Consider the following 12,239-nt stretch of genomic DNA (forward strand, 5'->3'; position numbering starts at 1 on the left):
GAATACAATGCAGACTTAACATTCAAGTGCAACAAATCACATGACTTCAGTGCTGATGTTTACAATGTTATTTTTCTCCCCTTTACAAATATTTCTTTTTAAAAATAACCCGCTTTCAAATATTGGCTTATCCCCCAAACCATGTCCCTGTCATGCACAAAGGAGACTTCTTTACGAGTTATTTCATACTTTCCCAATAGCCGGGTGATATGAGGTGCATTTGTTCACTGGCATCAGATACATTCAGAAATAGTCTCAGATGGAATGATCTGTGCCTCTGGAGAATCTATGAAGACTCTGCAAGGCACATGAGTAATTTCAAGAGAATCTGTGCCCCAAAGTTCTCTTATGTATGCCTTCCTAAAACTTGATCTCACAAATTCTTTTCTCATACATAGTCATACTTTTGATTAAAAAGAAAAAAAGGAAAGAAAAGGAAAGGAAAGGAGAGGGGAGGGGAGGGGAGGGGAGGGAAGGGAAGGGAAGGGAAGGGAAGGGAAGGGAAGGGAAGGGAAGGGAAGGGAAGGGAAGGGAAGGGAAGGAAAGGAAAGGAAAGGAAAGGAAAGGAAAGGAAAGGAAAGGAAAGGAAAGGAAGAGAAACTAGTTCTGACCTGTACTCCAGGATGGGAAAAATGTCATGAAAACCAAACATATAACACCCCCACCCTGATTTAAATATACTGTTGATTATAGAGAAAGTGAAGGATGATAGTGACAATACAATAAAAATTCAGGTTATTTTAAGTTTTAATAACTTTAGATATTTCATATAAATTGCATGGTTTTTATTCATCTTGAAGGGAGTTTAAGGAATTAAGTTGCAGTTTTTAAAAATATGTATTTATTATTTATTCCCTTTTGTTGCCCTTGTTGTTTTATTATTGTAGTTATGATGGATGCCATCGTTGTTGGATAAGACAGAGAGAAATGGAGAGAAGAGGGGAAGACAGAGAGGGGGAGAGAAAGATAGACACCTGAAGATCTGCTTCACCGCTTGTGAAGTGACTCCCCTGCAGGTGGGAAGCCGGGGGCTCGAACCGGGATCCTTATGCTGGTCCTTGCGCTTTGTGCCACCTGCGTTTAACCCGCTGCGCTACCGCCCTTAAGTTGCATTTTTATAATTAAATATTTCCAGTTAAAAGTTCTATGTATTTATGCGAATGTGTTTTCTCTGTGCTTACATTAAGAATAATATTAAAACTGATGCTAGATCTTTTTTCATTAAAGCAATAAGTAATGTTCTTTAGACACATGGTTTAATAGGGAAAAAGAAACCGTATTAATCTAAGATGTGAACTACTAGTGCATTTCTGTTGTTTTAATAAGATTTATATTATACATATGTTGCTCTGATCCATTTTGTACAACCAATACTACTAATCATGAAAACATTTTAGGGGTCCAGGTAGTGATGCACCTGGTTGAGTGCATGTATTTCTTAAAAATATTTATTTTATTTATTTATTCCCTTTTGTTACCCTTGTTGTTTTATTATTGTAGTTATTATTGTTGTTGTCCTCGTTGTTGGACAGGACAGAGAGAAATGGAGAGAGGAGGGGAAGACAGAGAGGGGGAGAGAAAGATAGACACCTGCAGACCTGCTTCACCGCCTGTGAAGCGACTCCCCTGCAGGTGGGGAGCCGGGGTTCGAACCGGGATCCTTATGCCGGTCCTTGTGCTTTGCGCCACCTGCGCTTAACCCGCTGCACTACAGCCCGACTCCCGCGAGTGCATGTATTTCAATGGGCAAGGACCTGGGTTTGAGTCACTGGTCCCCTCCTTTGCATGTGGTGAAGCAGTGCTGCAGGTGTCTCTCTGTCTCTCTCCTTCTTTATCACCCTCTTGATTTCCGGCTGTCTCTATCCAATAAATAAAGATAATTAAAAATTAAAAGAAACATTTAGATATATCTGGTGATAGTGAATCCAGTTAAATGTTCATGTTACAATGCACGCAAATCTGGGTTCAAGCCCCTGATTCCCACCTGCAGGGGAAAAATGTCATTAATAGTGAATCAGTGTTGCAGGTGTCTTCCCCTCACCTCCCCCTACCCACTCAATATCTCTGTTTCTATCCAATAATCAAAAATAAATATACAAAATTTGGAAGAAAGGTGTTTTAAATTTTAGAGTGCTATGATAGCTGAACTTTAAAGACAAATTTATAGTATTTTTCTTACTCAGAATTATAAAATGATAAAAAAAACTCATATAAAAATATATGACAGGATAAATTTTGAAGTATTCAATATCCTTCATAAACATTTTAAACACCTTGAAAAAGACTCAGAGAGACTGCCTCAAAGTCAGGCAGAAATCCTGGTTGAGTGTGTAAGAAGCATAAGAATAACAGGAATCAAGAACAACTACCAGGGGGAGATAATAAATTGTATTCATATTACAACAGTCTTGTACATACCATATAGGCAGGTAAACCTTGAGACAGAGGTAAAGTGTGGTGAAAGGGGTTTCAAGCTTCTTAGTCTCCCAGATTCTAGACTAGGTTCTTAGTCTCCCAGGTTCTAGAATTCAGGGAATGAGGGGACCCTGAGGGGACAGGTTGCAGTCAGTCTTTGTCTTTAGATGCTCACATCTGCATTTTATGGCCCTTGCAATCAGGTAGGAAGGGTGTGCTCTGTGTAGGAGGTGCCTCTCGACTTTGGCCATTTCTTCTCTTGGCTAGCTGCACAGTGCCTGGGAGGGTTGCCTTCCCTAAACAGACTCCTAACACCAGCTTTCTCTCAGACACTAGTAACACCATTTCATTTTCTATTTGACTGCTCCAAATACATCATGTAGGAGGAAACATACAAGGTCTTTTATGGCTGGATTATTTTACTAAGCATAATATTTTCAATTTTTTTTCATGTTGTAGAATGTACCATAATGTTCTCTCCCCCCTTCCTTCTTTAATTAGTTTATTTTGAAAAATGCTTTTCATCTCCTGACTGCTCTCCCCACCTCTTTCTTTCTTGTTTCTTTTCTTTTTCCTTTTTTTCTTTTCACCAGAGTGCTTTTCTGCTTTGATTTATGATGGAGCCTAGGATTGAACCTGAGACCCTGGAGCCTCCCTGGCAATACATTTACAAAAATAGGGAGGAAGACATACATAAGGTCAAGCAGTTTTATTCTTCTGGGTGTGTGTATGTGTGTGTGTGTGTGTGTGTGTGTGTGTGTGTGTGTGTGTGTGTGTGTAGACTTGTTGCTATAGCTTATATCTGTTATTAGGGGGCCAGGAGGTGGTGCACCTGGTCAAGTACACACACTACATCTGCTATGAAATGACCTTTATTTTTCTTGGAAAAAAAAAAAACCAAACTACAGTATTGTTTTGCTCATATGAGCAATATAAATAATTGAAACATAAAATTGTAAAATAAATTTGAAAAATAAAAAGTAGCCAATTTCTTTCTTTCTTTCTCTCTTTCTCCCTTTCTTTCGTTCTTTCTCTCTTCCTTCCTTCCTTCATTCCTTCCTCCCTCCCTCCCTTTCTTTCTTCCTCCCTTTTTCTTTCTTTCTTTCTTTCTTTCTTTCTTTCTTCCTTTCCCTTTCTTTCTTTCTTTCTTTCTTTCTTTCTATCTTCCTCCCTTTCTCCCTTTTTTTCTTTCTTTGCCTCCAGGGTTATGGCTGGAACTCAGTGCCTGCACTACTAATCCATTGCTCCTGGAAGCTATTTTTTCCCTTTTTAAATTTTTTTTCCCTTTTGTTGCCTTGTTTATCGTTGTTGTTGTTATTGCTATTGTTGTTCTGGATAAGACAGAGAGAAATCAAGAGAGGAGGGGAAGACAGAGAGGGGACAAGAAAGATAGACACTTGCAGACCTCCTTCAATGCCTTTGAAGTGAGCACCCTGCTGGTGGGGATCCAGGGGGGCTCAAAACTGCATCCTTTCATTTGTCCTTGCACTTAGCTTCAAGCCATGTGGGATTAACCCACTGTGCCACTGCCCAATTTATGAAAATTACAATGATTATCTAGGGGGGACTGGGGAGGGTCAACAGGTTGGGATACTTGACTGGGCAGAACTGTGGTGGTGGGTTTGGTGTGGAACTACACTCCTGTAAGTTCATGATCTCTTAAACTATAATTAAATCGCTAATAAAAAATTAATGTAAAATATGTTGTCCTTATCAAGGCTTCACTTCTCTGGGATTTTATTTTCATAGAGAAAGACAGAGGCCGAAACCAAGACAAGAAGAGAAAAGACATCACAAACTCCAAATCTTCAGTCAGTGCAGTGGACACTAAGCTTGAACTTGGCATACATGACTAAGTATTGCCACAAGCATTTTTTTCCATTTACTTATTTATTTATTTATAAAAGGAAACATTGACAAGACCATAGGATAAGATGGATACAACTCCATACAATTCCCACCACCAGAACTCTGTATCCCATCCCCTCCCCTGATAGCTTTCCTATTCTTTAACCCTCTGGGAGTATGGACCCAAGGTCATTGTGGGATGTAGAAGGTGGAAGGTCTGGTTTCTGTAATTGCTTCCCAGCTGAACTTGGGCGTTGACAGGTCGATCCATACTACCCCCCCTGTTTCTCTCTTTCCCTAGTGGGAAAGGGCTCTGGGGAAGCGGAGCTCCAGTATTGCTGCAAGCTATTTTTCTAGCTCTGCCCTTTTTTTTGAAAACACCAGACACAGATAATAGAATATAATGCTATTCCAAATGGTTTGTGGTAAGATCTTATTATAGTTTTTACATATTTTATATAAAATAGGATTTTGTTTAATATTAAACATAGCATGTCATTTGCATTTATTTGTAATTATTTGTGACTGTCTCTTACTTTGTCATAATTACGATAGTTATCAGTACGTGATGGCACAGACTTTTATTGGTATGTATGGTGACTTAAAACATACACACAGAGACAGACACACACAATGAGTATGAAACTATACTCATGGAATCTTAAATTTTATAGTCCACTGTTGAATATCATTTTGATGTATCTTTTCTTGACTATTAGGGATATTTGGATATATTTTATTATACTTGGTACAAAACAACTCTCACAAGTAACGATCTTAGTTTTAATTTGAAAAGATGGAAATATCCCTCTTCTACAGTAATTTTAAGATACATTCTAGTAAATTTTACTAATACACAATGTTATTAAACATTTGATTAAAGTCTTAAATATTAGTATTCTGCTATAGTTTCCAGACTGTCAAGAAGATAGCTGAAAAAATAAAAAAAAAACCTAATATTGGTTAATCCTTTACCCTTTGTTTTTGTCTTAGATTAAGTTTGCCTTATCTTGAAAAATCCTCTCAAACTGCTGTAAGCCTCTATTTTTCAAAGGTTTTATTACAAGTCACTAGAAAAATGAATATCCTTTCTCTTTCTCATGATGAAAATAAGAGATAAGCACGTTGTTCCAAGGGAAAAAAAGTATGTTACTCAGAAGCTCCAGCAAGCTATTTCTCTTATCAAAGTCTCTGTGCTTTCTGTAATGTTATACTTGAGGTTTTTTATACAATTTTATTTACCAGATACTTATTTTACACATCAAGCTGTGACTAACTAGAGGTAAAATGGTGGAATTTCTGTCCTAAACAATCTCACTATCTAGTAGTGAGATTAGATAAGAAAGTCAGCAAGTTAACACAAAACTATGTGTTTTCCATTGAGAATAATCTACCCAAGGTTTTCTTTTAGGGTTGTGGAAAATAGGCATAATCTAGAATTATCATAGAAGGAGCTGTGACAGGGAGAATGGGTGAACAAGCTGAATTTAAGTTTACCTTGAACATACTTTATGGTATACTGGCACAGCATAAATTTTCTTACAAATATTTTCCACTTCATTCTTAGTTCTTCTTGTCCTTCCATTTTATTGTCAATTTTAATCCATCAATGTATATTTTAATAATAATTTTAATAATTAATAATAATGGATAGAAGTAGACATTGCAAACATATTACTAGGTTATTGATTTTATTCATTTATGTATTTTGTCATGGCAGGGATTCATGGTTCTGAGATGCCCTTTTTTTTTCCAGTTAGAATACAGAAACAGAGAGAGAAAGACATCATAGCACTTAAGATATCTCTAGGGAGTCAGGTGGTAGCACAGTGGGTTAACTGCACGTGGCGCAAAGCGCAAGGACCTGCATAAGGATCCTGGTTTGAGCCCCTGACTCCCCACCTGCAGGGGAGTCACTTTACAAGCTGTGAAGCAGGTCTGCAGGTGTCTATCTTTCTCTCCCTCTCTTCTTCTTCTAGCGTTTGCCCTTCTTCTGTAGCCAGTCAACAGCGTCAGGTTGAAAGCTGTCAGGAGCTGCTTGTTGCTGGCTTTGAAAGTGACTGGGATCCATGTGGATTCAGTTGGCTAGGAAGGATCGTCAGTTTCCCCAATGAATGGGTACTCACGGGATGCATCACGAGAAGGTCGATCCAATGCATCCTGCTCCCTCTCTTTATCTTCCCCTTCTCTCTCCATTTCTCTCTGTCCTATCCAACAATGGTGACATAAACAACAACAATAACTACAACAACAAAGGCAACAAAAGGGAATAAATAAATAAAATTAAAGAAAAGATATCTCTAGTGTGCTGGATGACAGTGAGCATAACAAAGAGCACTGTTCAGCTGGGCTGTTTTGTTGATCTTATTGCCTGAACTCATACAATGATGAACAGTAGTGCTTGACCTGCCTACTTTTATAGCCATGATCTTATAAAGTTATTTGCAATGCTATTTAACTTGCAATACAGTATATATTGCTTTCTTAAGTTTAAGGATAAGAATTTGTAGTTCACAAATTGTTTTATATCATATTGAGAGTTCAAAAGAAACATTTAAAATTTTATTCTATTCATCTTTGCCTTACTACAAAAGGATCTTATATGTTCTGATTTATGTAATTCACTCACCATACTGGTACGAAGACTTGGAAATTTCTTTGATACTTGATCGTTTTATATTAAAGAGGGATAATGTTCTTCTTTAGACACTTCTGCCTGGATTAAGACAGTTTGTAAATGAACTGCTTTTTTTTTTTTTGGCTCCAAAGACTTTAGATAGAATTGATATGAAATAATTTCGATGTTAACATTATTTGTTGAGATCATTGACAGGAGTCCTGTTTCTGTGTCTGAGCACATTGAGATGTTCTGAATTTATGCAATTTGACCAAGTTAATACAATTAATATAACAAATTACAATATTAGCAGATACCAAAAGAATTTTCCTACTAACTCTAAGTGAATGAGTTATAGAAAGTGTCATGATCTCTCCAGAAGACTTATTGAAAGATGTTATTTTTCTAAAACAGCTCTGGCCCCTGTGCTTAATTCTAGTTTTTTTTTTTTCTTTTTCTTTTTTTTTTTATTGTTGTAGTTATTATTGATGTCATTGTTGTTGGATAGGACAGAGAGAAACAGAGAGAGGAGGGGAAGACAGAGAGGGAGAGAAAGACAGACACCTGCAGACCTGCTTCACCGCCTGTGAAGGGACCTGCCTGCAGGTGGGGAGCCGGGGGCTTGAACCGGGATCCTGACGCCGGTCCTTGAGCTTAGCGCCACCTGCGCTTAACCCGCTGTGCTACAGCCCGACTCCCTTAATTCTAGTTTTATTTGGAGCATTTATAGCTTACTTGTGTTTATACTGAATTAAATAAAAGGTTTCTCATCTAAAAATTTTTTAAATCAAAGACTTACATAAACTGAAATCTGTGCAATGATAAAAGAAATGCACATATAGATAAAATTCAGGAGTGGAACTGTTGTAAACACAAAAGAAATTACTTCCTTTTAACTAGTAATGTTTGAGTATCACCTCTGCTTATAAAGATACACCCATTTGAATTATTGATCTCTTCTTAATAGATTGATTTCTTGGGAAAATGGTAGAAAAGCCAGTTCTTTGGGCCTATCCTTTCTGCTCTTTCACTCTGTTAGGAAGAATATCACTGGAGAAGCTGTCTATTAAACAATTTACTGGCTATTCTCAGTTTTAAGTGTATTTATATTTAAACTCTTAAAACATACACATTTCAAATGTTCTTCTTTGTTTGATGTCACAAATGTCCTCAAAAGCTCAGAGTATAATGCTTCTGCTGAAAAAATTAAACTTTGTTACTAAAGTTTAATTAAACAAGTCTGAGTTGATGTGTTGTGATATTCACTGCTCAGAGTGTCAGAAATATTAAGAAATAATCAATTCATAGGGTAAGGGTAAACAGAACCCTAAGAGAATTTACTACTTATTTCTCATCATGGAAGATATAATTTAACCATAATTTATGCTACATAAGCATTTCTAAGATTTTTACATATCGACCTTGCCCTCTGTGATATCCACAAAACATCAAAATGGAAAAGTACAGTAATATCATTAATGACCCTCTACATAATAGGGTAAACAATGATAAATTACTTTTATTTGGAAAGTATATTACTTTTGACCCAGTAGTGATCTCTTTAGTGATATCATTAATTTGTTTTATTTTGTTCACATAATTATTGCTTTCATTTACATTAATGCTTAGAAATGGAAAAGCATTCCAATTGTCAGATGCTAATAATGTGTTTGTCTATGGTGTCTTAAAAGATACATTTCTTTAGGTTTCTAAATGGGAAGTTTATGAAGTCTGTAATATTTGTTTTTCCTGGGAGAATTTTATTTCTGTATTTTAAAGATACACTTCCCATTTCCCACAGATAACTTGTGTCAATATCTGTCTTTCACAATCGAGAATTAACAGGTTTTTTCCATTTTTTTAAATATTGTGTTTCTCAGATAGACTTAGTCTATTTTTCTGAAATCACTAATAGCATACCTGTTGTATGTTTTTTTTTGTAATATGCTTTGTTTTTGTCTTTGAAAAAACATGTTTAGTCAGAGAAAGTCTATGAGTCAGTGCAAAACTCATTTTGTACATTTAACAATCTTGACTTGAACTTTGATGTTCAGCATCTTTAAGAATTAGGCTTTTGTTAGAAAGTAAATAATCCCCCCCCCCCAAAGAAAATAATCCAATAAAAAAACTGGGCCAAAGAACTGAATATAAAGGGGCCAGGTGGTGGCATACCTGCTTGAGAGCACACATCACAGTACACAAGAACCCAAGTTCAATCCACTGGTCTGCACCTGCAGGGAGAAAGCTTCACAAGTGGTCAAGCAGAGCTATCGGTGTCTCTCTCTGTCTCCTTCTCTGCCTCTCCTTCCCATTTCAATTTCTCTCTGTCTCTAATAATAAATAAGTAAGATATCAAAAAAAAAAAAGAACTGAATAAATATTTTCCCCATGAAGAGATATGCACAACCCACAGACATGAAGGAATCTTTCACTTCACTTATCACTAGAGAAATGGAAATTAAAACTACACTGAGATACCATCCCACACCTGAGAGAATGGCTTAAGTCAACAAACCAGGAAATGTCAGGTATTGAGAGAGGTTGTGGAGAATAAGGCCCTCTTCTGCACTGCTGGTGAGAATGTAAACTGGTAGAGTCTCTTTGTAAGAATAGACCTTAAACAAATAAAAATAGAAGTACTGTGGGAGGTTGCACAGTGGCTAAGGCACCAGACTCTCAAGCATGCGGTCCTGAGTTCAATCCCTGGCAGCACATGTCTGGTTCTCTCTCTCTCTCTCTCCCTCCTATCTTTCTCATTAATAAATAAATAAAATAAAAAAAAAATAGAAGCACCGTATGATCCAGCAATACAATACTACTCTTAGGCATTTATCTAGTGGACACTCAAGCACTAACTGGAAGGGACATATGCTCCCCTATGTTCATAGATCATAGATGCATTATTCACAAATATTGGAAGCCTAAATACCTATCATTGGATGACTGTCTAAAGAAGTTATGGGATATATATTCCATGAAATACTACTTTGCAATAAAAAAATGATATTGTGTCCTTTGGGACAAAATAGATGGAACTGAAGTTGATTATGCTTGGTGAAATAAGCAGAGATAAAAGTCAACTACCGGATGGTTTACTCATATGTGGAATCTAGCGATCTTATTTACTTGAACTTGACCTCCCCCTCTTCCCAAAAAAAGTCAAAACAAAACAGAAGCAAGGAAACTGTAGATTTGTGGGAACTATGTTGGTTATCTTTGGGAGGTGGGAGAGTGAAGATACAAAGGTGGGTGTGGTGTGGAATTATACATTGTAATCTTACAACTTGTAACAAACTATTAATAACAAAAATGAAAAAGTAATGAAAAAGCCAATAATCTTATGCATTGTTATTTTCCTAATGAAACAATGGAAAAAAGACACTGAATAAAAAGAATTATAAAAAAATAAACTAAAAAGACAGAAAAGAAAGTAAAATTTTCTTGAGTGTGATAATGAGAGATAACCTAAAAGAATTATTTCAGTTGTTCACCTTAGAAGGAATAAAGAGATAAATGAGATAGCTGATTCAACATTTGAACACTTTTTTTCACAGCTGCAAACATTTTTTGAGACATTCCTGAGAGCTAGTTTACCTCTTCAGGCTTTTGACAATATGAAGGAAGCCATTATCAAACTCCTGCTAGCTGCTGAAGTACTCAGTGAGACATCTGCTCTGGGACCAAAGACCTTTTCAAGGTAAAAGGAAACTTAATGTCTGAAAACAAAGGCCTTCCAAAAATTGATTGGGAATATATACTGGTGATACATGGAAAATTGCATATACACATGACTTCTTTTTAATATTTATTTATTCACTAGGAGACACATCAAGACACAAACTAGGTGTAGCTACTGTATGACACTTTATTAGTAATATTCAATAACTCTAACCTCTATGTCAGTTTACTTGAATATTATTAAATGCTTTTTTTTTCCTGTAGGAAAGAAAATGGTAAGTCTAAAATGTAAAAAAAAAAACATAGTGAACAATGGCAGTTCTATATGTTTTTTTTTAATTCCTTTAGTTCCTTTGCATATCTAGGTTTTTATTCAGTAATTACATTATCTAGTTTAATATGATGTAAATGCTTTAAGTATGTATTTTCTGTTTGGAACAAAGTTCAAATTTAAAAATGGGTTAAACCTAATTTTAGATCATTCAAATCACTTCTTTTTAGCTTAGTGTAGACTAAACAAATTTGAATATAAATGTTAAGAGTATAACACAAATAATGATACAATATAGAAAAGATAATATTTTTATTTTACCTTCTATTTTTATTTCAGATGCAGAACATGCTTTCAGCTTTTAACTTTTGATATTGCTTATGGACATTTTAAATACCCAGTAGTGCTCCAGGTATGTTAGAGGCCTGATATTGGAGCTTCAAATTTTTGCTCAAGGGTGTGTTTGTGTTCCTTTTAAAAAATATTTAGCTTTTTTTTTTTTCATTTTCTGAGTGGAAACTGAAAACTAAAATGGAAAGGGGAAACAGAGAATGGAGGAGAGAGAAACATTTGTAGTCCTGACTTGGGAAGCTTTCTCCCTTCCTAGGGCAACCAGAGGCTTGAGTCTGGGTCCTTGCACATGGTACATTTGTACTCAATCAAGTGTGCCTCCATTTGGCCCCATATGTCTTGTTTTCATTCACAGTAACAACTCAATAAATAGTAATTTCATCAAACCCACTACAGATTTATGTTTACTGGAGTTCAGAGAATTAACTGGTTTAGGGAAGATCTATGATTTAAGTTTAGACTTAACATTTCCCACTGTGTATCCCTTTTGATAAAACATGAATTTTTTCTGTGATTTAATCACAGTTTATGAAATAGATGTGATATAAAGCGACTTACATGTTAATGCAGAAAAGTAGATATTTAGCTTACAGAAAAAGTACACATCACCCATCTTAGTTGCATGAGTTTATGAAGAAGTTTATATTTATTCTTTATGTATAGATATTAGTTTAACTTCACAGGCGGTGAAGCAGGTCTGCAGGTGTCTTATCTTTCTCTCCTCTTCTCTGTCTTCCCCTCCTCTCTCCATTTCTCTCTGTCCTATCTAACAATGATGACATCAATAATAACTACAACAACAATGAAAAACAACAAGGGCAACAAAAGGGAAAATAAATATAAAAAAATTTAAAAAAACAGATATTGGTTTAAAACTTGCCTGTATACCAGGCTTTCAAGATTATTTACTTGGGAAAGTGACTATTTTGCCATGCATAAAACACATGTTTGAGGCTAACTCATAGTGCAGTGGAGAAAATCTTGGGGTGTGGTATCTTTCCCTCACTGTCTCTCCTTTTCTCTCTCTCCCTGAAAAATTGGTCCAGAGCAGTGAAACCC

At 36.0% G+C, this 12,239-nt stretch overlaps 1 protein-coding gene across 2 annotated transcripts in view; it reads left to right on the top strand.

The window, feature by feature from the left end:
• The window catches only part of CPED1 (cadherin like and PC-esterase domain containing 1), a 422,947-nt gene that overhangs the window by 215,331 nt on the left and 195,377 nt on the right, over positions 1–12,239 (top strand). For both annotated transcript variants that reach the window (XM_060196489.1, XM_007525006.3), the window contains exons 8-9: positions 10,435–10,577; positions 11,169–11,241. In XM_060196489.1, the coding sequence (XP_060052472.1) occupies positions 10,435–10,577; positions 11,169–11,241 (216 nt within the window). The remainder of the gene's footprint in view (positions 1–10,434; positions 10,578–11,168; positions 11,242–12,239) is intronic.

Source organism: Erinaceus europaeus, chromosome 8 (genome assembly GCF_950295315.1).
Source record: "Erinaceus europaeus chromosome 8, mEriEur2.1, whole genome shotgun sequence".
Classification (NCBI taxonomy): Eukaryota; Metazoa; Chordata; class Mammalia; order Eulipotyphla; family Erinaceidae; genus Erinaceus; species Erinaceus europaeus.